The sequence below is a fragment of the Telmatherina bonti genome (assembly GCF_933228915.1).
Source record: "Telmatherina bonti genome assembly, chromosome: 17".
NCBI lineage: Eukaryota > Metazoa > Chordata > Actinopteri > Atheriniformes > Telmatherinidae > Telmatherina > Telmatherina bonti.
In genome coordinates, this window is record NC_136615.1 from 20,745,170 (window position 1) to 20,770,954 (window position 25,785).

Here is a 25,785-nt window from a genome sequence, read left to right on the forward strand (position 1 = left end):
AATGGATTTGGTTCTGCAGTCAAGTAATCACTCTGGTAGCAATGCAATACACTGTTTACCTGCTTTTTTGAATGCATTAACACCATACCAAACCACATCTTTAAATTCCAGTTTTCAAGGTCCTTTTCTTTACTATTAAGAATGTTCAAAGTGAGAAATGGGAAAAGAGCAAATTCTTCACAATTCTTCAGACAGATGCTAAATTAAATACATTAAGCCATACTTGGAACTTGGGAACACATCAATAACTTGTGTTGTACATGTGACTTTTGCATTTATTATCAATTTCAGCATGATTTACGATGGGGAATTGCACAGTATAAAGCAGATACTTCCTTTTTTTATATCAATCTAATGTGAACTTAGTGTACAAAGAAGAAAAATAACAGTTGCACATACATAATTTACAAGACAGTTGATGTAACTTTTACAGAGTGATGATTTGAAAATGAAAGTTAGAAACAGATATGCAAGTTTCCCCATTTGACCCCCCCCCCTCCCCCCAAAAAAAGACAGACAACTGAAACCAATATAGCAAAACAACCATAGGCACATGTCCCACTTTTTTTGAACTCCTGGCTTTCCCATTTTCTTTTAAAGTTGTTGGCTAGAGGTAAGCAATATAAGTTTGGCCATCCAACCTTAGTACCACCACATCCTGTGCACCCCAACTATACATGTGTATATATTGTCATCCTTCCCTGCTTGAGGTTGCAGCTGCATGCTCATAGGATGCCATAGATGAAGATGGCCATGATAGCAGCACTGATTAAGCCAGAGATAGGCACTGTCACAAACCATGCCATGAAGATGTTCCTGAACAGACGCCAGTCTACTGCTTCTCTTGATCGCAGCCACCCTACTGCCACCACAGAGCCCACCTGGAAACATAGCAGTGGTCAGAAAACAATCCCATCATCTTAAACTAGTTAAAATTCAACTTAAAGAAAAAATGCCATATTTAGAACATCTACCAGACTGTTTACATTAGCCTCTCTCATACTAAATATTCCCTTCCTGTGTCAGTCAGCTTCCCAGACCACAGTGTCTGACTTCACTTACTTTGCAGTGGGTGGTGGAAACAGGGAGACCAATGTTAGAGGCAACCACGACTGTCAAGGCTGAGGCCAGCTCAATGCTGAAACCACTGTAGGAAGAAAATAAAAACACTCATGTCTCATGTGGACGTCACCCTGCTCCATTCAAAGGATGGTAATGTCTGAAGGAGACTGTTCTAATGACAGGAAGGAACAAGTGTCATCTGTAAAAAATGTACCTTGAAGGGGTGATGGGGGTAAGGTCCTTGCCCATAGTCTGGATCACCCTACGACCCCATACCCAAAGTCCAGCACAGATGCCTACGCCTCCATACAGCAGAAGCCAAATGGGTGTAGGTTCGTTTGAGGTCACGCTGCTTGTTGTGTAAACCAACCACAGAGCTACCAATGGACCAATCGCATTACTGCAAATTGAAAAAAAAGTGAGGTTACTTCAACATTTGACAGAGTTTTGATAAGTTAAAATGTCACGAGCAATGTGTCAGAGGAGCACAAGTTTTATCTTATCAGCAACAGCCTGACATTCATACAGGGAGTGCTTACCTTACATCATTTCCTCCATGAGCAAAGGATCCAAAGCATGCAGTGAGAATTTGGAGGAACTGAAACAGAGTTGAGACTTCTTTCTTGTCTTTGTCAAGTCCGTCCTCTTCCAGAGAGCTCTGGCAACTACCCGTAGTTTCTTTCTCCATTTCTAGTCTCACAGCATCTTCTGAAATCTCAGGAGTTGTGTTTTCTGCCACAGCATTGCAGTAGCTATTGTAACTGTCCATACGCACACGCTTCTTTTCCACACCACCAGATACTGGAACTTTGTCACCATCTCCAGCAGCGCGGAAATCACTGTGCATGCCAATGATGGTCATGGTATATGAAGTGTAGCTGTTGTTGCGCCGGATAGGTCGGTCACCACCCTCACCCATACAGTCACCAACCTTGGCCAGATGGAGTTTGTGAAGCAAGTCTTTGTAGAGGCCCGAGTCCTTGTGGACTGTGTGATACTGGCTGTAACCGTTGCTGGGCATGTGTGTCGGCCTGTTATTGAACTGAGCCTGGTTGTTGAAATGGGCTTGATTGGCAGCATTTCTAATGTGTTCGTTGTTGAGCTGGACTTGATCGTTTGTCTGAGGCTGTTTGGGAGCTGCAAAAAGCAAAGTTAAAGAAGAAACAAAGACAAAACAATCAGTTCATATAACCTCAGTTAACAATTAGTAAATTAAGTACATCAAACTAATTTATCCATTCTAAAGAATTCTGTCTGCTTTAAACTATCATTACAATGTAAGTAGAGTTTTAATATTGTTCCTTGGGACTTACCATCATTGTTATCATCTGCCTCATCAGAGTCTCCAATATCAAACGCCACTTTGCACTCCTTATCGTTTTCTCCATTGTCAGAATCGCCAATGTTAAACGTCACCTTACGTTCTTCAGGGGCAGATGGAGCTTGAGCGCCAGAGCTCTGACTGACATCTGGCACAGCAGGTGCAGGCGTCTCCGTGGCAGCCTGTTTCAGGATAGGACACTCAGCCTCTTTGAGCTCTCTCTTTTCCATCAGGGGGCTCTCTGAAGGGCTGGAAGACTTGTTATCTCCTAGTAGGAAAAGAGATGAGTGAGTTGCGCCTTGGATTATGTCCACAGTATAGAGGAGAAATCCTAACAGAGTACATTTGTTTTCTTTAAACTTGATCTTTAGGATTAAATAATTCCATAGTTTCAGAGTCAAAAGACCATTGTCCTGTTAATGTAACAATATCTGTGTTTAAAAGTGAGCCTCTGTGTTCATAAGATCAGATAAAAACATTACAGGGAGTACATAAACATTACCACTACTCGATCAACTAATGACAAGAATCAACACAAGTTGAGGTTCACATTTAACTTCATTGTTCTTCATGCAACCAGATACTCAAGATAGTGCCAATATTTGCCATGTAATGACCCTGACAGTGAAGTGACCAGGAAGCCACACTGCATCAAACCTGCTGAAGATTAGAGCTGCAGTAATCATCCACCCACCCGTCAGTGCGCAGCAAATGCCACTTCAAGACCTTAAATTAACCCAGCCTTATTTTAGTCAAGGAGCTAAAGTCCGATTAAAGGATCACTATGACCCAATTAATCAACTAGTACACTAAACAGAAGCTCATACAAATGGTCAGTCATACCCAGCATTCCTGTAACACAAGTGCATTGAAATTTATACATGCGCATACTGGCCCTGATATTGGTGTCAGATAATCATAGTAATTTATCCTCATGCATGACACCCCCCTAGTCCATACACACACCACAAAAACCACACTTATTGCATAAAAATGCAGGCAGCTTCCCACACCCATTCTAAAATATGAAAGTTCAGGATTATGAAGCATCAAATGATAATATTTTGGGATTTTTTTAAGCACCTCCATTGTGGAAAAACAAGCTCCATTTGGCTGATTAATATTAACCTTTTCCATGAACGGGTGGAGGATACAAACTGAAAAGACACATTTCAGCTATAGCTCAGTGGTTAAAGGAAAGAAAATAATTTCTTCCAGGTGACAAGATTTAAAGAGTACTTACGTTCAATCTTCTTCTTCAGGCGAGGACAGACAATGAACCAAACTATGACAGCCGTCAGCACAGCACAGCCCAATGAGATGAGTAGGATGCCCCACCAAGGGATTTTGTCAAATCCCAACACTGAGGGGTCGCCATGGTCACATGAAGAAACAAAGAGGAGCAAGTAGAGAGAGAGGGGAGGGGAAAGAGAGAAAAAAAAAAAAACATTTAAAAAGACGAAGCAGCAAGTGCTGCAACACAAATTACATCTAAAATACTTAAAGGAAAAACAAACAGGAACAACTTATCTATGAAATGTATTTAACTGGCCACAATGGTATTTTCATAATTATTAAAATTTCACAGAACTATTTCCCGCCCATGCTTCAAACATGAATGGCACCTCGGACTGAAAGTTATATGCAGGAACAACATGAAGCTTCATGTGGATTTGATGACTAGGTTTAGGTTTGAACTAGTAAGCATGGTAAGCTTCACTGCAGCATTGCATCATTATGCCTTGAGGTTAAAAATTGAAGGCATGTGTCCCCCTATATGTGAACAGTTATGCAACACCCAAAAGATGAAACAACACAGATGCCACCATGACCCTCAAGTGCCCAGATAACAGCTGCTCACATACAATGCGCACCTTAAAAAGAAGACTACAGTAGGGAGGGAAGGGGGGTGGGGTTATATACTGTAGTGCTATAACCACCCTCTTGCCAAGACTGCAGCAAAAATAAAGGCAGTGCAATGCATGCTGAAAAAAAGTATTTTCATTTCCCTGGGGAAGCAGTCATCTGTTTTTTATCCAGATACTTCAAGTCAACTGTGGTTAGGACCTTGACTGTGCCGAATCATTAAACAATAACAGCAATTCCTCCCTTTAAGTTAAGAATGTTTGGTTAGTCAAAAACACACAAAAAGAGATGAGGGCCAAAGGCAACTGTGTTCATTTTTTGGACAGAGTCCTCTGTGCATGCTCTCCACCAAGTCACGCTGCAGCATGACACTGCAGAGCACTGCACAGTTTACTTTGTTATGCAATGGAAGCTCACTCCCTCCAGGACAGTCATAAGACAGAGGGAAAAAAAACCAACTTAAAATGGTTCTCTTAAAAATGTACCCTACTGAAACAACTACATGGGCTGGGATGAAAACAAACATGAAATATGTTTATTTCAGCTATGATTAATTGATTTTTTTTTAACAAGACAAAAAGTTTAAGTTTAGCACCTTTAATGAATAAAATATAGCTATAAGTAAATCAGATTGAGATGGAACCTAATTGATTGACACTCCTACTCAGTGAGGTGAGCTTAGGAAATGGAAATGAAATTTCACCACAGCTGTGTTGAAAACCCCTCCCTAAAACCTAAGTATCCAGTGGCCTACTTTGCACAATGACTTTTCCCTCCTATTACACTGTATACACAACCTACCACAAGCCTTAATTACAGTGACAGTTTTAAGATTCACTTACCAATAGTTTGTTTGTCCTTAGTTTTGTGTAGAACTAAAACTAGTTCTAGTTTTAGAACTAGTTTTAACAAGAAAATAGACAAATAAATATGAAAACCTAAGATGTCTATACTCAACATTTACTGACAAATATTCTGATCCAACAGCAGCTTTTGAATGTGCATGACTTTCTTTTAGGATCATGATTAAAGCTAAAGGAGGTCCAGTACACATTCATGCCGACAATTATTTAGCATCTCTAGCGTAATGTAGACCTGAAAGTGTTTCTTTCTCACCATCATTCAGCTCAACACCCTGAAATTTAACAACTGAGGTTGGAGTGAAGAAGTCCAAATTTACCATCATGGTGACACAACACACTAAAACTATAAACAAGCAAAAGACTATTTGAAGTCATATGAAATTAGCTTCATTTTTTCTGAAGAGCAGCAACATGTAGAAAAATTGGGTCAATTTTACTAGACATCAGATGCTGTTCCTAGTGTCTGCGAGAAGTCTAAATGCAGTTATCACAAATGTTACTCTGCTGTACTGTTGAAAAACATTTGTCAAACATTTGGGGTGATGATGATGGTGGGGATTAATGAATCAGAGAATTTAGAAGTAATTTTACCCAGAATGTGTCAGCAGGGGAGTGATACCAGGAGAGTTTATAATAGGCTGTGACAATCTTAAGTCACACTGCTACTGCACAAGAATGCATACATCACCAATAATAAGCTGGCAACCAGTGAGTAGCCAATTGTCACCTTGTGTGCCAGTCATAGCCTGCGATATAAAACATGGACAGAGCCTCCGTCAACTGATTTGAAACTCATTGGGCGGTTTCTTGACATCATTATCTTGGCAGCGTCACACGTGTTGTCTCTCCCGGAAAATACAAAAATGGGCAAAGAAGTAGAGCTGAGAAGGGGGCTGTGTGTGGGGGGGTTGATTGCTAACCTCTAGCAAACTCTGACCTGTCTGTAGCTAAGAGCTATCTGAGCTAACCAGCTAACGGAGGTAAGTGGTTGTTCTACGATCCTCTCTTTTGAAGCAGGCTATCGGGTAACCGTCATTCAAAAGGACACGCCCCTAAATAAGCAGAATTTCTTGATGAAATTACTTCTAAACGGAGAAGTTAGAAAAAAAAAAAAAATCACTCCCCCACAGTTGTCATGAAAGTAAACCTAAACTATTAAACCTAAACTAGTTTTTGTACGACACTGTAAACATGTTTTCCTTCGTGAAGTTGGCCTTGTAAACACAGGGATTTACTCTGTTTCAGAGCCCCTAGCAGATGATGGGTGAACTGCAACTTTTGGCACTTTCACACAGGCTTCACTTTTAACTGCCAGAGGTTGCCGCGTGGTGCCAGTGCACTACTTGAACTAAATGACTGATATAACTATGTTGTAGTTTAGTCCTTGAACTAGTAGTTTCTGCTTTCCACATTAAGGAACTGAGTCCAGCAGGAATCTAGATTTTCCATGGGATGATGGTTTGTTTTAGTACGTACTGATGATGTGAATCTCAACTAACTTACACCAGAAGTTAAAGAAAAAAATGAAGTGGGATTGTTGGAAGTCTAAGCACGCACCCTTCTTGTGAGGTACCCAACTACAGGTATCATGTACAGTGTGTTCCTTTGCGAGGTACAGCACAACTGTACAAAATGTGCCAAAGCAGGGTCATGGGCTACAGTAGTACTGCAAGTGATCTCCACTTTAACAGTACTGATGTGTGTATGCACATTAGCACGGCGAATCTGGTCAAATTCTAGCCTGTAGCAGCCATTTTATGGCCCAGGCCAGCTAACATCCTGAAATGACCCTGTAGAGAGAAGAAAAGAAAAAAGGAGCAAAAGTGGCTCATTTATTAAAGAGGTATCTGGAAGTTGAAAAACTAATAAAAGCTTGAAGACCATGAATATATAAATTCTGGGCAAAAATACATCTACAGGGGGGCAGACAACTCCAACAACTTTAAAAACCACCCTGTTTACTTCTCTTGTTCTCCTCAAAGTCTGACGGGACACTGACAGCCAGAGTTAAGTGAATTCCTATTTTCACATCCCACCCTGTTGTGCTCCACTCTAAAACTTTCTAGTTATGACCACACAGAACCACAAGCAAAAGTCCCAAAAAACACGTTAAAATAAACACAGCCTCTGTGAAAATGATAAACAGTCTGGTTCAGTCTGGGATGTGTGTGGGCATCGGGCTGTCTGAGGGAGCAGTTTATTTTAAGCTGTGGTTAAGCATGCAGAGAAAAATGAGACAATGACACTCACGTGGAGCTCCAGTGAACATGATGGAGAACAGGTTGATACCCATGGTCACAGCATAGAAGACAGGTAGGGCCTTCAAACCATTAGGTACTGGATCTTTCTGCAGTGGGAAAAAAACAATTCACAAATATAAATACTGAATGAATAAAATTGTGTTGTCAGGAGACACGTGGCTCTACAAGGTCATGATGGTAATATGAGCCAGCTTTTTCATGCTATGTCACAAACGCCTTTTTCTTTGGCCAAGGACCAAATCAGTGCAGAAACGACCCCAACAACACCACTTAAAATCTCCACTCTCACAAAAATGTTCATCTGAAAACTAACAACAGGCTTACCTTGCGTAAAATGAAGTTGCGCACAAAGTAGAAAACAATTCCTGACATTAACCCGGACAACAGAGGACTCAGGAACCATGAAGCAACTGAAAATGAAAAATTCAGAGAATTTTAACTACTAACTGGAGATTGCAAATCAATAAAGCCGATTAGAAACGTTCATGACTTCACACTTTAACACAGTATAATTCTTAGAAATAGAGCACAGTTTTAGTTCAGCACAGTACTAGCCTTACCAATACGGAGAAGTTCAAGCCACCTGACACCCTGCTGGCCTCTGGCAACCAGTGAGTAGCCAATTGTAGCACCAACGATGCAGTGTGTTCCAGAGATGGGGAGCTTGAGGAAGGAGGCGGCCAGCTGCCACACAGCAGAACCTAATGACAAAAAAGAGAAGCAAAAAAAAAGTCATAATCATTTGTCATCATTTCTCCTTTCCAAACAACTTTGGTAAAATAAAAAGCAGCAGAAAATACAAATTAAATTATCAAAAGACCCTCCAGTAAAAATAACAACATTCAATTTTTCTCTCCTTCCATTTTAACATAAAATATCCCGATTCTGTGGTGCATTATTTCTTCAAGCTTCACACTTCAACTTCTGTCCACAAGGTTCAATGATAAGCAGGCATTACTTACCAGCCATGGCACTGACTGATCCAGCCATTAACACGTGTTCTGATCCATTGTACATCCCAACATCAATGATGCCTTTCCGGATGGTTTCACTCACTTTGGCACCGAGGAGCACAGACCCCAAAGTTTCAAAAACTGTCGCCAGGATGCATGCTTGTTTTAGAGTTACCACACCAGAGCCAACAGCTGTGCCAAATGAGTTAGCAACATCATTGGCACCTACGGAAAACGCCAAAATGAAGGCAATAAAAAAGCCAACGATCAGTAGCCACATGTACTCTGTGAGAGCAGTGTGGGTTGCAATTCCTACTGTAGTTGCCAGTATAACTGCTGTAGCTGTTGTTGACACCATGGTTACACTATAAGGGTCCAAAAATATCTAAGTGTATATATAAAAAAACAGGAGCTAACAAAATAAATAAACTTTGGTTAAATAAATAGATAAATTCCCTTTAAGTCTGTCCGTTAATATAATTTACAAGCAGTTTAAATTTCCTAAGAAAAATTGATTTATTGCTATAGCGTTTCTACAGTAGGTATACTGTATCTTTGGTTCTTAACTAAAAGTGAGAAACCACCCATTGTCCAATTTGCAAATGGTGAGCAGAAGTGAACTCTGAAAAGAAAAAAAGAACAGACTGTTAAACAACAGTCTCACAATTTAATTTTCATGAGTAGGTTATAAAAAATGACAGGTTGACTACAGCGAGAATGGAAAACCAAAAGTGACTGCTTATAACTGGAAGCAACTTTTCTTCTTGCTGCCTCTATTTCATTAGTCTGCCATACTCATCTAAATAACAGACCTTTGCTTAATGCCTCATTTATTTGTAATTCGGGTTAGGGATACGGTTTGTGTTGATTGGCATCTTTGTTTTAATAAAGAAGCCTACTTAAACAATGCTGTAAATGTGAATATACGGTGTATTATTCTGATGAAATATGCCAAAAAAATTCCAAGACCAAAACTTGAAGGCAATTTCAGAATAGGTAATAAAGACCGTCTTTTTCGTACATCTGTGTTTTACCTGGACACTAAATATAGTCTGTTGCCGTTTGGTTACATCCACAAAATAACTTTCTAGACAATAATTACCGTAATGTCAATGACACAATTTGAACAACGTATCCACGTGCCTTCGTCCGTTCTTTCAGCCCTGAATCACGAGCAATCTGTTCACAAGACGAGGGGCGATTAAAAAAATAGAAATGGACGCAGCTGTTTAAGACTCTTGGTTAAGTCTTACGTTGATCTCAGTAGCCATTTGTGTGATGAGTTTTTGTAAAAGGAACTCAACCGGATGTGAAACAGCGAGGACCACACCACCTATGCTGTACCGCCGGCAGACCGAGTGCCGTCGTTGCGTCTGGACCATATGGTCTGGACCGGTCCAGACCCGGTTTTAATATCTGCTAATTGTGTTCTGGACACATGGTCAAAACTGTCACCGCTAGCTTAGCGAACAGGGCAGTTTCAATGGCCGACAACATGAGTTGAGCAGACTGCTGAAATTATATTCCTAATGGAAACAGTTCAACAATAAAGCTAATATTACTACAGTAAGTGCAGACATTAATATGTACTGAACCCTACGCATTTACCCATCCTTGATGAACTGTTCTCTCGTTGTTGAGGAGTTCGTAGAGCTATAGCTTGACACTCAAGCTGTCGACAATTAGGCATTATAACCGACTTGTAATACACGTCTTAATTATAGTTAGGTCACTACAACAAAACAGATTTCTGGGTATGATACTCATCTAAAGGTAAGTAAGTTTAATACTTACGATACGTTGCGGCAGTAAGCCGTGGAGAAAATGTGCCCTTTAGCCGGTAAGCTAATTAGCGCGCTCACCCAAGCTGCAACGTTAGCGTGAGCGGGATATTGTTAAAAAAAAATTTTAATTTGCAACTCAAAAAAACTGCCTGAAATTAAACATGAACTGGCTGTGCCGAAAACAGCTTTTAGATATGTGGTTTTAAATAAAAAAAAAATTAAATAAAATAAAGTCGTTGTTCGTGTATTCAGATTCGTCTTGGTTTGAATGAAGTCTTCTTCGTCTGCCTAGAAGTTGATAGTACCGGTGAAGCGGCAGAGAGGCGGTGGTCTATGGCGTCTTCGAGTAGGTGGGTCGCGGGTGTCGTATGACAGCTGACTCGACAAGTAAATCCCTCCCATTTCCGTGAAGGCGGTCGAGAGGTCTGCACGTGATCACTTCGTGACGTAGGCATGACGCTCATGCACCCGACATGGCTTTTTTTTTTTTATTGCTTCTTTGAAGATGAAGGCAGTTTTCAACAATGGGACCGAACAACATGGGGACGTAAGACAGATATCTTTCAACAACGAGAAAGGGGAAAATATGCCAGCATTGTGACAAATTATCAGACAGGAATAAAGAAAAATAGTTGCAAACAGATATCACTCGTAGTTTATATTGTACTTATTAAATAGGTTAAAAGTTTTAATGATTTGGAACTGTGGGAATTTTTAGAGATACATATTAGTTTTTTAAGTTATGTATGAAAAGTAATATGAATAGTTTACTGTTTGAATATTGGCATTTATGAATGTAGAATTTGGCCAAAAATAAATATTAAGTTGATAATTTATAGATCTGCTGTCTTCTTTGTGTTAATAAAGCCCAAAAACATCATTCTTGAATGAAAAAGATGTGTTTAAGAAATTATTCTTCTGCAGAAGAGTTAAGATATCAGATATCAATGTGGTTACAACCAGACATTTTTACATAATATGTTACCAACTAAACTATTCCAATAACACACAACAGGAGGATTAGAGACAGCAAGCTGTTGAAAGAGCATTCTGACTTTTCTGTTTGAGTGGCTGATCGAAAAGTACATCTTGCCTACAGATGTTTGACGAGGATCCATATTTGTGACAACAGGAACAGAAGTTGGGAAACCTTTAAACAGCATTTTGAAACCAGCATTCACTGCAATAGAGAAATCTTTAGCTGAAATAAGTGCAGGATAAGTGCTGATAAATTCTGTGTAGCTATACAGCTGTCCATCAGGTTTATATAACGGTTCACTTAAGGTAATGTTGTTTTTGAACAAGTTTTCAAAAAAGAACCTTTTATTCATGTATGTAATGTTCTGTTGTTCTAAAAGCAACATGTGTGTGGCGAGAAGTTGTGCTTAAAAATAAGAACCAGGCAAGCAAGATCTGTCTCTGAAAGTTGGAAAGGTTTATATGAATTTTGGAAATGTGATAGTTTCAGATTAAGAGAAATCCAAGGCCACCTACTTTAGAGAAGATAAAGGAGGGAATAGCATTTCATATAGAAGAGGAGTTGGCTAGGAAGTGTTTTAACCATTTAAAAAAAAAAAAAAAAATTGTTGAGGGTAGAGAAGTCCATAATTTTCACACTGCCACATTCAGCAGAGTTGAATAATCCAGATTTTTTAATATAGTGCAGTTTTCTTTTCCAAACAGAGCAGATTCTGGTCAGAAATGGTTTGAAAAAAAAAAAAAAAAGAAGATATATCAGGTTCTAAGCCCATAAAGCAGCGCTCCCCCTGGCCAACACCTACTTGACCTCCATTGCTCCTGTTGTTTCCTCTTGTGACCCACGGTCCAGACGATAATGACCCCCCCCCCCCCCCCCCCCCCCCCCCCCCAACATTTTAGGCCAGAAAAGGTTGCCCGTTGAATCAAAGTTTAGACCAAATTCACTTCTCTATTATTTATTGTAGACAGTACCGCTTGTACATCTGCCACTCTGTCTGAATTCTTAAAAAATAATCATAACACCTGTAAGGATGCTCCAAAAATTCTGGAAAAAATGTGGGATGACCCGAACAGCGTCTGGTATGCTGGGAATTTTGTATTGCCTCTGACAGATATTTAAGAAGTTTAAAGTAATTTATTGATTTTTACATTTAACTGATTTTTTAAAAATATTTATGAAAAATGCAAACTCTGTCTGTAATTCATAAAAGAATATTCCCTCCTATGAATGACTTTGTATGGAGTCCTGGGATTCTTTTTTGAGTTCTCTTAGGATTGAAATTGAGTGCATTAAAAATGTAAAATTATTCAGTGTTTTAAGGCTACAAAAAAAAAATTCTGTACACTGATACTTTGACAAATCTTGGCCAAACTTGGTAAAGTTTACAGTGTCAATCCAGAGAATGAGTGTAGTAAATTTGGTGAGAATAAATTATAGAGATCCAAAAGTTTAGGTAATTTGCATATCGATGATCATTTCTTCGTAGCAAAAGGGAAAAAATCCGGACACGACAGGCCAATGCCAACACCGCCCCCTGGCGGCCGTCGTTTCAGACGGTCTGGGAGTTTCTGTCCTCTTTGCTGTCATCAGTTGGAAGGGGTTAAAATGGTCTAAAAGTGCTTCACAGTGGATAAAATCATTAAAACGAGTTACCTGCTTGTAAACGTGATGTGAGAGGCAGGAAAATATTTTTTTCCACTATGAGCAAGAAGGTATTCAGGATCTAAAAACAAAAAAAGTTTCAGAGCTGATTTTTATGTTTTGACACCCTGCTGAAACAACTTTGACAACAGGTTCAGATATTTTCGCCGAATCGCATCGCTGTTACATGGAAATGTTCTCCGGATATGAATCAGCCATCAGAACAAGAGAGCACGTCGATTTCTATGCTGGTGACGTGTCCACATCCACAAGTAACAAGTCCGCACTAGTTGCAGGGCAGCTGTGGCCATAGAGAGGCTGTCTGGCGGGCACGACACCGGTAGTCCAGAAGGCCGGTGGCCACCTGCCACATGAGGGTAGAAAAGCTGCAATGTCACCCGTTTTTCACCCTGATAATCTACTGCTTCAGATGGCATAAAGACTCTTTTAACACTAAAACTCTCGGGCTGAAGTCCCCTGCAGCTCATAAACCCCCATCAAGTGTTTTCATGTAAACATCTATTGGCTTTCCTGCTGCTTACAGTAGTAGTCTGTCATGGTATTATTGCCTTCCTTTTAACTGCACTTGTTTCACAAAGGACACAGCCTGATGGCAGCAAAGGTTTGATGAACTTACCAACAGTGTATGACTTGAGCACAACTATTGCTTATTCAGCTACTCAGAGGCCTGGTAGTAGGTAGAAGTTCATTTGATTACACAAAAGGTAAGACACAACAGCAAATTTCGAGATATGTTGTTGTTGATGAATAAAAAACGTGAGAGAGTAATGGTGTGAACAAAATATGAGGTCCTCCTTCAGTGGGGCTTGTGTAAATACAATTTGGCCTTCTACCTAATGATCGATTAACTCATTTTCCATACCTTAATCCAATTAAGGAGCCTAACCCCCAGCAATAATCAGGCGACACCCTGGACAGGTCGCTAGTCCATCACAGGGCCAGACACTTATTCAGGCTCATAATCTTAGGGAGAGAGACCAATTAACCTACATGCATGTGTTTGAACGGTGGGAGGAAGCTGGAGTAACCTGAGAAAACCCACAAATACACGGAGGGAAAGTGCAAACTTCTCTTATTTAATTATTTATTAATGAGCGATGCAGCGCCACCTGGCGTAAAGTCTTTAAACATTCATTCATTACAGGAACATCTCAGACATTAAACAATAAACATTAAAATATAATGAAAAAGTTCAATATTTTTCGTCTCTCATTTCAGAATGTGAAACCCATATATTTTATAGACTCGTTACACATAGAGTGAAACATTTCAAACGTTTATTTCTTGAAATTTTGATGATTGTCGATTTTAGATAATAAAACCCAAAATGCAGCATCTCAGAAAATAAGAATATTACACAAGAACAATGGAAAAAAAGGATATTTTAAACAGAAATGTCAGGCTTCTGAAAATTGTATGTTCATTTCCATGCACTCAGTACTTGGTTGGGCCTCCCTTTGCATGAATTACTGCATCAATGCAGCGTGGCAATGGAATTGATCAGCGTGTGGCACTGCTCAGGTGTAATGGAAGCCCAGGTTGCTTTGATAACAGCCTTCAGGTCATCTACATTGTTGGGTCTGGTGTCTCTCATCTTCCTCATCTTGACAATACCCCACAGATTCTCTATGGGGTTCAGATCAGGTGAGTTTGTTGGCCAATCAAGCACAGTAACACCATGGTCATTGAAGCAGCTTTTGGTAAAAAAAATAAATAAATAAAAAAATAAAAAAAATAAATCAGCATCTCCATACAGTTTGTCAGCAGAAGGAAGCATGAAGTGCTCTAAAATTTCCTGGTAGATGGCTGTGTTGACCGTGCACTTCAGAAAACACAGCGGACCAACACCAGCAGATGACACGGCTCTGCAAATCATCACTGACTGTGGAAACTTCACACTGGACTTCAAGCAACATCGATCCTTTGCCTCTCCACTCTTCCTCCAGACTCTGGGACCTTGGTTTCCAAATGAAATGCTAAATTTGCTTTCATCTGAGAAACAGTCCAGTCCTTTTTCTCTTTGTGACATTTGTAGCTCTTGTCTAGGATTCGTCTGTGTATAGTGGCTCCTGATGTGCTGAGTCCAGCTTCAGTCCACTCCTTGTGAAGCTCTCCAGATTCTTGAATGAACATTGCTTGACAAAGCCTTTCAAGGCTGTGGTTATGCTGGAGCACCTTTTCCTGCAAATTAAATCTCCATTAATATGCTTGGATACAGCACACTGTGAACAATCAGCTTCTTTAGAAATGAGCTTTTATGGCTTTCCGTCCTTGTGGAGGGTCAATGATTGTCTTCTGGACATCTGTCAAGTCAGCAGTCTTTCCCATGATTGTGTAGCCATCTGACCATTTCAAGGTTTATAATACAGGTATTTTGACTTAATTAGTTGATTAGAAGGGACATCATGACTTTCTAAGATTGAAGTTTTTCACAAAATTCTAATTTTCTGAGACACTGCATTTTGGGTTTTCATTATCTAAAAGCCACAATTATCAAACTGTCAGGGACTGAATATTTGAGATGTTTCACTTTATGTGTAATGAATCTATAAAATATATAGGTTTCACATTCTGAAATGAGTGACAAAAAATATTTAACTTTTCAATAATCTAATTTTTGAGATGTACCTGTATATTAATTGCTTTGTCCAATAGCGGGTTGATGGAAAGCTGGAGCCTATCCCAGTAATCACTGGGTGAGAGACAATGTAAACTCAAGACAGGTCACCAGTCTGGTCCGATGTAAGACTGAAAGTTACAGAAGATCATTCCTGCCAGCAGCCATCAGCCTCTGGAACAAGACCTCCTCAAATTAATTATCTACTACTTTATTGAATTTCCCTTTCGGGATTAAGTATTTTTCATTTTATTTCATTTCAGTCCACCACACGCCAACACTGAGACAAACATTCATTCATTCATTCATTCATTCACAGAACATGCAAACTCTGCTTACTTGATGTTTAATAAAGCAGCGCCACCTGGCGCCTAAAACCCCCTTCAAAATGATCACAACCTCTTTTTGGTCGACTTGTGGCAAAAATGATATCAGGTTAGCTATTTCAGGCCAAACCTTTTAATCGTTATTGAAAGAACAATTTACTAAAGGTTGTTCAAAGTCAACACCAAACATTTCAATAAGCAGATTTTTTAAACTCAAAAATCCAACCTCTGTCTTGAGAGATTTTTACAGTCTGATTTCCTAACACTTTGGTCATTGCCTAACAGTGATGACTTTGTCTTTGGTTGCCACCGCTAGAGGGCGACTCCGACTTCCTCCACATTGTTTATTATCTACTTTGATGGCGGCTGATCGTATACCAGATTTACAATATACCTTAACTTTTGGGGCAATCTCGATTTAATAAGTGGGGCACCAGATTTGATCACTGGACAGCAAACAAAAATTGAAGGTACTATCTGGTTGAGGCAACACGGGACGTACTAACTTGCTGGTGCGTGAACCGTTAATATCATGACAGGCTCTTATAGAGGCCAATCATAATTGTCCTAGTATGAGCACTAACCAATCAACAATCATAGAAAGACAACATGTAAGGCGGGCTCTAAAAGTGGGCGTGTTAGAGACAACAGGAAGAGGAGGTCAAATTCAGTGCAAGAGCTCTACAAACGTGAGACCGTCCTCTAGAAAGTTTATCAGGTAGATAGGCGTGTAATGTGACATTACAGTATACTTTGAGGTTATTACAGTTCTGTTTAGGAAATAAAAGTAACGGCATTGGTAGGAATGTAATCCCCGGCGGAATAGTCTGGGATAATAGCCAAGAGAGACATTTAGCTAATGCTAACGCTACATGTCGCGTGTTCACACACGAGTAGACGAGCAGCATAAATACCATGGTAAAGTTAGGAACTGGAGTAACTTTAAAGTTATCATCTTTATCGAGAGAGAGCATGGTGTTTCTCCGCTGAGCACAGTCTTTGGCTGAAAAGATCGTTTGCTAACCTTGCAGATACACGTAGTTGTCTGTGGTATTTATCTCGTCTTTGGGACCTTGTGTCACGGTCACAGCTGTCATGTTTCACTCTTTGCCTCGTCGTCCTGTCTGCGAGATGGGTGTTAATGCATTGAGGCTTCAGAGCAGCAGGTCATTCAAATTTGCAGTCGATGAGGGCCGAGGGAAGCTGCAAAGGATCCCCTGGTTGGGTAGGAGCGTGGACATGCTGCTGTCCTGGCTCCAGAAGGTAGGCGTGGACGCCAGTGAGGCCGTGGGTCAGAAGAGGAAGGGGTTGCTTTCCATCTTTGCGGACCACTGTGGGTTTGTGACAGGCCAGCGACTTCGACGTGCTTGCCAGATTGGCGAGCTTTACTCTAACCTTTACTCTGAGCGAACCAAGCGGACCCTGGTCAGTAACATATGGCGCAGGTTTCAGAGCAAGCACGCCCCTTCTGGGAAACTTGTGGCGGCCCTGGCTGGCGTCTTCATGTGGGACAACGAGAAGATTTTAGATGAAGAAATACGCAGGTTGGACATCTTTATTTATACTGATACATCTATGTAATTGCATTTGTGTGGCATGTTATGGTAGATCGGAGTAAATGTGCAGCTCTTCGTAGGCTTCCCATTCATCTCATATCTAGCTGAAAGATTTTGACCATCCCTCATTTCTTGCAAACTCTCCCACCACCAGAGCACCAGAAATGACACTTTTTTTTTCTTTTCAATGGCCTGTCTTTGCTTAAAGGGATGAAAAACAATTTGGTCTTCTTACTTTGTTGTCCAGTTTAATGTGCAGCATGCCATATTGGTTTGTTTCTAATCTACAGTGTCAGCTGTGCAGTGTGCTAAACTTGTCCTGACATTGGCATACTTTACCTTTTGAAGGTGTGGACTCGAACTACAAGCCCTCGAGGCTGTTAAACGCTTGTGCACATCTAAAGGAAGTTTGAGTGGTCAACAGGAAGCTAACTGGGAGAATGTGATAGACAAAAAGGATTTCCGAGTATGGAAGCGACCTATTCCCAACAGTCACCTCTATGAATACAGAGGTCAGCAAACTCACAAGCTATTATTTGTGCAATTTGGGTTTTGACAAGCATACATGTTAATATTCTTATGAGGTGGTATTTCTAAATATGTGATTGCTTGTATTTGTGTTTTTCTTGCAGTCTTGGGTTCCTACAGTGATGTCACACCAAGACAATTCTTCAATGTACAGGTATGGACTCCTTAAATCTTATTAAATGCACCTTAATCTGTGTCACATTCCATTTGAGAGGAACTGAAGAGAAGCTAAGACAGATGGGAAGTAACTGTTTCCAGTTTACCAATGCATTGGAATAATTTGCTGCTGAGCTTATAAATTCCTTTTTATATTGCATTGCAAATCAACAAGGTCGTGCATGTTTGTATGTTACTATAAAATAAGGACTATGGTAGAAAAGAAGTGTAACTGTATTCCTGAAATAATTTGAAAGCTTTTAAAGTATGCAGAATTATTAAGACTAATGTGGAAACACTAGCAACGTGGTGATAAATATCTTTCTACACAACATGGTTTCCTTTGCAGATATGCAATGTGTTTGACATGTGCTGTATGTGCAGCACAAAGCTTGCTGCTATGAAATCAAAAAATCATCTGTAATTGACACTAAATGTGCTTCTGTTATAACAACATAGGGACTATGATTTGCATATTTTGTTTTTTCAAAGCAAGCCTAGATTGAAGCTACAACTTTACATGTTAACCAAGAGGCTGTTGCTATAGCTAATGGTAGCTCTTGCTCCACTTTTAATAGATTTCAAACCCATTCAGACTTTTATGGATTGAATACATCAAGAGTGCTGTCACAAAATCTATTGAAAGATCTGCACCTTTTCTCAAAAAGTAGATGCACATTTCTGTTTGGTTACATGACCTTTTTAGACCAAAGTCTGGTTGCTCTCAGAGGTGAGTAACTTTGGAGAAAAGCATCTGCTAAATGACAGTGAAATAGAATAAAGATATTCCAAATGTAGTTTTATGTGATGGGGTTTGGAATTGGAGTTATGTATACAATTAGTAATTTGACGATTAATTAATTTTAGTGTTGTTGATGTGTGATTTTGTCATTGACAGAGCGTGTAAAGTATTTGTGGCGCCTGGCTGAGCTTTTTCTTTTTAATAACATGTTTTCCCTGTATGTGTGTGACACAGAAGCACCTGCATTCATGTATGCTTTTCCCTTTCCCTCAGTTGGACACGGAGTACAGAAAGAAATGGGATTCTTTGGTTATCAAGCTTGAGGTGGTAGACAGAGATGCCAGCACAGGCTCTGAAGTCGTGCACTGGGCGACACACTTTCCTGTGAGTTTGCAATAATACTTAACTAGAAGAGAATTTATTTTTTTTATTTGTATATTTACAGATGTGTTTTATAATAGCAGCAAGATTCAATGATAAAGGTTTCCTGTTTAGATAAACAATGTCTAGTCTATGTACAGTAGTTAAAATAATCAATTTAATTACTGATTTCCATCTGTTGATTTAGTTTAATTTCTTCTTGCAGTATCCCATGTATTCGCGGGACTATGTGTATGTGCGTCGCTATGAAGTTGATGTTGACAGTAACCTGATGATCTTGGTGTCCAGGTGAAACTTATTAATGTGTTTTTGCTCTAATATATATATATATATATATATATATATATATATATATATACATTTTTAAAAAAAAGAAAAAAAACAACAAAAAAAAACCTTTTTCAAGCAAAGACTTAATGCTGTTTATCTTTTTACTTTTCCCAACTTGACTTGTAGAGCCGTGAATCATCCCAGAGTACCGGAGACTCAGGAGTTTGTCAGAGTGCACTCCTACCAGTCGAAAATGGTTATTCGCCCTCACAAGTCTTTTGATGAGGTTTGTGATGAACATGTTGAAGTACAAATTATTTAATTTAGTTAAAACATTCCTTGTTTTGTTAATTTGAGTTTGGCTGTTTTTCCCCCCTCTTCACAGAATGGATTTGATTACTTGCTGACTTATAGTGATGACCCACAGACTGTCTTCCCTCGTTACTGTGTGAGCTGGATGGTGTCAAGTGGTGAGCTTGTTTTTGTTTTTTGTTTTTTTTTTACTTCTTAGATTCACTTTTTACTTTTACTTTGCGATGGCTGATGCCCATATGTTGTCCCATTTTCACATCAGGTATGCCAGATTTTCTAGAGAAGCTGCACACAGCTGCCCTGCGGGCCAAGAACTTGGAAGTGGGCATTCACGATTATACAGGTGTTGTTAAATCTAGCGACACCAACCGGCAACCAAGCCAGGAGCGCCTCGGTGGAGAAAATGCACACACAAGTGGTCCTGGGCAAATCTATGCTTGAGATGGATACTCTGTAGAGCGGTTGCTATGTTGGCACATCTTCACTTGCACTCAAGTCTGAATCAAACCCTCCAACCTCACTGAACGAAATGAAATGAAAATAAAGTTTGCAACCTATGTTAAAGACACACGTCCACTCATAGATGTGGTTAAATTGGTTGTAAATGGGGTTCCTGAAGGACAGCAGACTACGCAGGTGATGGTATAACTGTTCTTGTGGAGAAAATGTTGCTACAGAAACGGTGGCAGCAGTGACTTTTTTTTTTTTTCCCTTCCAGCCAATGTCACTAAACACCTTTGCACAGTTTGATGATGTGTGTCCTGCAACCGTCTGTAAGATCAAGCCTAATTTCCAATTTCTAGAGATGCTTTTGCCAAAGTGCGCTCATCTCTGCTCGCTATGGATCATCACGTTTGACGAAGGAAGACATTAAACCTTGCTCAGACTGCCAGTATCCACACAGCTGTACTACTGGTTTGTGCGATTTGTAAAGGAGGAGCAATGGCTCTGAATTTAGCAGCATTTGACAGAACTGGCTAATACTGGACAGTATTGGTGAAATGTCTGGACTTGGCCAAGTTAATCCACTGGCAGAGGAAGAACTGTGGCCACTGTGTGAAACACTAACAGGTTTCATCATTTCATGGTTTTAAAGCATGTTTGTGTTTGTTTGCAGCATGTGAGATTTATATGTCTTGACAAGGAGCATTTAAAAGCTCAGAAAAGTGTTCTATTGCTGGAAAAACAATGTCCAGAAAACTCCAGAGGACACATCTAGGACTTTCTTTTGTGCTTTGAAGATGACGTGTTTGGGGTCAGCACTGTTCAGGTGTCACACTGTCATGTTTACAGTGGGCGTTAAAAGCTGCCAGCCTTCTGAAGATAAACCAGTCCTTCAGCATTAGGGGCATAGTGTCTTATAACAACCATATAAATCCTCATATGCAACGGTACTTATGTGCTTCTAGCAAGGCAAGGTAATTGTATGAAGACACTCTTCTCTGCCCTTTTTATTGTAACATAGAGCACTAATGCCACATTAACAACCCGTTTGAGTCACCAACATTTATGTTGTCTCATTTCAGCTCATGTCTTTGTTCATCAGTTTAGTTTGTACTCTAGCAGTTTATTTTTTTTGTGTCATAGTAGATTTTGTACATTCATAAAATAGCCTAAAAACTGGAAGACTGTTTTATGTGTATGCAACAAGGTCTATAACGTTTTCTGTTTAGTCTCAGTCACACAGTGTTGTGGTTCATAATGAAACAGTCCATGATGTATTTGCTATGATCTGTAGGGTGGGGAGGGGGAGATGAATGTGTTTTTAAAAAAAAAAAAAAAAAAAAAATCTAGCGGTGGAGGGAAAACATCACCTAGTTATACATACTGTTTACAGCCTGTTAAGAGTGGTACAGATGACCTCACAATCTGCCTTGAAAAGGCTTATTCTAAATTTCATGTAATTTGTCTGTATGGTACATCTGAGTTTAATTGGCTGTATGAAAGTCATGGCGTATTCCTTTTTGTGAAGGAAGTCCCACGTATAAGCGCTCGTACTGTGCAGTGTCAAATATGTTGAATTCTGTCCTGTTGTAAAGTATATCCTGCTATTTAATGCAAATGGCGGTGTGTGAGAGATTAGTGAAAATGAAAATCTTATTTCTAATGTTCTCATATGCTTTAACAAAAATGATGAATCCCATCTAATTAAACATGCCATATTTACTGATTTTTGCGTGAGTGTAACAGTGTTATTGCTGTTTGTAGATGTGTGCCACCTGCAGCAGTGATGAAGAGTTGTCACTGTTTTGTCTAATCTGCAGGCCGTATAACATTTGTTGTGAATTAGGAATTGGAATATGTTTGTAACTCATAAATTTGAAAATAATTAAAATGGAAGAGAGACTGAATAAATTATACATCTTCATGTGCATGTTACTGTGTAAAGCTAGTGATTGGAGAGTAGCTTTGAGTCTGTCCTGTCACAGAAGGGGATAAGCATTGTGTCTGTGCTAAATAACCGTTGTGGTCCAGTCTAATGGGATAATCTGTAAACCTCATCTTCCTTGTCTAGGCGAAAGGTCAGTAAAACTACACAGACTCCATGGTTTACTGAAAGCACTATTGAATCTGTCAGTGTTAGAATGCATAGATTAAATTACACTTTATACTCATTAAATGCAGTATATTAATTTGGAATGTGTTATTTTGGCTTAGATGTTATCCAATACCAGAGTTAAAAAACAAAAAAACAAAACTATTATAAAGCACAAAAAGCCATAAGGTAGATGAATAAAGTTATCCAGTTTTGTGTTATCACTCTAAAGTAGAAGTTTGTCATAACTTTCACAGCCTGATTGTTAGTTTTTTTTTTTTTTTTTTTTACTAGCTAACGAAAGTGCTTTTTGCTTTATGGCATGAAATGAGAAATGAACTTTATCTAAAACCTGAAAAGAAGCCCCGTCAAACTTTATAAATAAGTATCTTCCAGTTGAAAAATGTATCCCCGTGTTAATTTGTGGGTGAATGGTATGTATTATGAGTAAGCAAGCAGCTGTCTGATTTAACCATGTTTAATTTCTTTTTTGCAAATAAATGATGTTTGCTATGATCCATACATCCACTGTCTTGTACAGAATTCATCAACCTAATGTACTTTTGTCGTGACAGGCAGACTGAGACAACGCAAAGTGTGTGCCTTGTTGTCTTCACTTCTAATTCTACTGCAGTTTTTGCCATTTTGACAAGTTGGACAGAAAAAGCAGTAAATAAAATCAATAAAACCACAATTTAATTCCATAATGGCTGAAGTAAGTGTTTCAGTTCATGGTCCATTTGTCTCAGTGCCATGTTGTGGGAAGATAATTGAGTGTTCTCAGTGCTGTTCTACCTTACAAGCTATAAAAATGGTTCAAACATATTTAAAATAATAAATGTAACCATTTTTAAGATGGCAGGTATGATCGGATAATAATAAATACCACATTATGTCACAGACAGCATGTGAAAACCTGGATTTTGACTATTAATAATCTTTATTCTCCTCATGGCAAAATTGCACCAAAAAAGTTCATTTTCTTCTCTTTCACTTGCTCCTTTTTTTTTGTAATTTCAAACCAATCTTAAATGCATGGTTAAATGTTTCTCCCCAGTAAAGCCTATGGTTGCAGGTTAGTATTTTCAGGCTTTTGGTTCCCTTGATGCTCATAATGACAATAATTGAAATATATGAATCATCCAAAATCCACATTACATAAAGGTATGGGAGGAAAAAGAAACATAATAAAAAGCTTGACTGGTTTTTACAAGTGAAATTTATTGTTTCAGTGAATAAAAAGAATGAAGCAACACGTGTGGGACTAAAAATAAGCAGATAAGCTCTCCAGGAATATGAACCATGTCTGAAGCATTTAGACTTCTATGTTCCAGTGCAGTGGTGTCTAAAAGTTGATTTATAGGTCTGTGACGCATCCAGAGACCTAACAGAAGACACATTGTTTTAATAGATGACCTCTACTGGCTAAAATCAGTGGAGTTAAAAGCCACTGAGCACTTACTGTAATTGCTTTGTTCCATAAATTGGACATATTTTGGCCACACAGCTTGGAAAAAAATGACAGTTTTATCTATATTAATGCCACAAACCCTTTGAACTCCTCACACTCCACCCCTCCACACATTTTTTTCCTCATTTGTTCTTTATTCAACAAGACATAACAAGAAGATTTTAATAAAACAGGATTTAAAGATGTTATTTATTGGTTATACTCCAACTTTCATCACACTATGAAATAAAACATCACAACAAATATGAAACTTTTGTCTTGTTAATGTACCACAGTTTTGTATTCTTTTTTTTTATCTTACCTTTGTCCCGTTGCAGTTTTCATTTACATCCTTATATATTAAATAACGTAGAAAGTTAACATTGGAAATCAGTGTTTCATAAGAAGAAAAGAAGTGCGGCAGTCGATAATAAAATGCAGATTGTGCTCACAAGCCTCCAGGGTGCTTGGCACAACCATGGACAGAGGATGCACTGCATGGTTAGATCAAGCACAATGGGGTCTTGGGCAAAGACAAAAATAAACCAAACAAAAAAAAACAAAACACAAGAGAGATCACACAGGTCCAACTTGGCTTACTGCATCCAAGGAACACAAGCACTTATTGATTAACTAGATGTTACGTTAGAGGAGAAAACCAGGATGTCAGAATGTACAGTGTGAGTTTTTATTTGATATCAGTCCCTTCTAGAGAACAATTCACTTTAAAAAATCCTGCAAGAAACACAACATTGTCAAATTATTTGTGGACAGTCCATGGTTCATTAGCATCCACAATGTCAAAATAAAAATGACAAAAAATTCCAAAAGGTACACAGTAGTTGATGATTAGCTTGTTTAATAAAATATTTTTTAAAATGTATTAGGAGCCTTGCAGAATTTGCAGGTAAAACATCTGCAGAATATTAAAAAGAAAGATTACTCATGGGTCATACTCACTGCGGAAAAAAAAAGGCTACACCCCTTCCTGCGCACAAACTGCGTCAAACCCCACCCTCTCGCCCTTCTCGCCCAAAACCACCGCAATTATATAAAAAGAAAAGAAAAATTTAAACTTTTCCATAATTGTATGAAAAAAAAAAATCCACATTTTTAATACAATATTTACTGCAGACTTATGAAACGTTGACTTAATTAAATCTGCCCCCCCCCTTCCCCTCCATCAGTCCAGAGAACATTTCTCCTGTGATCAATGGAAACAGAGTTTGGGTGATTTTGTGGAGAATCATTGCATCTCATAGAGTCCAGAACCAGGTATTTTACTGGCAATTGACTCGAAACAAGCCTTGGTGGCCCACTGACCTCAGCTATTATAGCTATATCGTTGTAGTGCATCTGAAGGCATTTGCTATCTCCTCAACCGAAAGATAAAACCACTTCTGACAATTTTAGTCCTAACTGCATTAACGGTCAGTGAGTGCAATGTCAAGAGTCATGATACCATCAAGCTTACAGAGCTTTTTACCCAAAAGGTTTTACAATCTTGTTACCTTCTCTTGAGTCTCTTTCAGCTCCCCAGGGACATCTTACTAAAATGAGAAAGCATGGTGCGATAATCAACTTAGGGCTCAAGCAACTGTACCACTTTGTGCGATGAAATGACACCATAATGTGTTTCAATGCATCAAAGGCAGACTGCGTTTGTGAAGACCAAATGGTAGAAATGTGTGAGTACTTTGGGTCAGATGGTGGGCGGTGGTAATGAAATAGACCCTGGTTTTTTAGAACAATGAGGATGTTTTGTTGGGATGCAATGAGGCTGATGAATGGGTTTTAATGCGCAGATGATTGTGACACGTTATTGTGCTTTCTTACCTTGATTTTTCTGTGTTTTTCTTTCCTTCAACCTTTAAGAAAGCCTTTTCAGGAGTTGCCATCACATTAACTATAACCATGAATTTTGGATTCATTTCAAAATCTGTCTGAGAATCTATGAGATGTCAGGAAAAAAATGCATCAAATTATTTAAGAAAATTATTTTAAAAAATTCATACTAAACAACTTGAGAAATAATCAACTAAACCCTAAGAATATGAGAAATAGTTTACTCTGAATTACTTACTCTGAATTTTTACTAACAGTGTCCAGTTTTTTGGGGGGGGGTCTTGACAAAAAAAACCCACCTTTCCATCTGTTGGC

General features: G+C 39.0%; 2 protein-coding genes across 2 annotated transcripts; one reads left to right on the forward strand and one right to left on the reverse strand.

Moving 5' to 3' along the window:
* Window positions 1–561: 561 nt before the first annotated feature.
* LOC306768208 (sodium-dependent phosphate transporter 1-B-like) lies at window positions 562–10,403 on the reverse strand. Its single transcript, XM_079256460.1, has 11 exons — window positions 10,121–10,403; window positions 8,336–8,948; window positions 7,934–8,074; window positions 7,698–7,783; window positions 7,363–7,459; window positions 3,627–3,746; window positions 2,376–2,651; window positions 1,602–2,199; window positions 1,277–1,462; window positions 1,063–1,147; window positions 562–881 (listed from the first exon to the last, which is right to left on the reverse strand). Exons 2-11 carry the CDS (start codon window positions 8,682–8,684, stop codon window positions 726–728), a joined length of 2,094 nt encoding a protein of 697 aa, XP_079112586.1. The 5' UTR covers window positions 8,685–8,948; window positions 10,121–10,403; the 3' UTR covers window positions 562–725.
* A 5,973-nt stretch (window positions 10,404–16,376) lies between these two features.
* On the forward strand, window positions 16,377–22,773 carry stard7 (StAR related lipid transfer domain containing 7). Its single transcript, XM_079257147.1, has 8 exons — window positions 16,377–17,238; window positions 17,599–17,762; window positions 17,883–17,932; window positions 18,950–19,060; window positions 19,263–19,345; window positions 19,514–19,613; window positions 19,713–19,797; window positions 19,902–22,773. The coding sequence occupies exons 1-8, from the start codon at window positions 16,790–16,792 to the stop codon at window positions 20,078–20,080; spliced, it is 1,221 nt and encodes a 406-aa protein (XP_079113273.1). The 5' UTR covers window positions 16,377–16,789; the 3' UTR covers window positions 20,081–22,773.
* Window positions 22,774–25,785: the final 3,012 nt, after the last annotated feature.

Coding starts and splice junctions, on each gene's coding strand:
- stard7 (XM_079257147.1), top strand. CDS start 16,790: ATGTTTCACTCTTTGCCTCGTCGTCCTGTCTGCGAGATGGGTGTTAAT. Junction 17,763..17,882: donor TCACCTCTATGAATACAGAG/GTCAGCAAACTC, acceptor TTTTTCTTGCAG/TCTTGGGTTCCTACAGTGAT. Junction 19,346..19,513: donor CTGATGATCTTGGTGTCCAG/GTGAAACTTATT, acceptor CTTGACTTGTAG/AGCCGTGAATCATCCCAGAG.
- LOC306768208 (XM_079256460.1), bottom strand. CDS start 8,684: ATGGTGTCAACAACAGCTACAGCAGTTATACTGGCAACTACAGTAGGA. Junction 7,784..7,933: donor GCTTGAACTTCTCCGTATTG/GTAAGGCTAGTA, acceptor TTTCATTTTCAG/TTGCTTCATGGTTCCTGAGT. Junction 2,200..2,375: donor GGCAGATGATAACAATGATG/GTAAGTCCCAAG, acceptor TGCTTTTTGCAG/CTCCCAAACAGCCTCAGACA.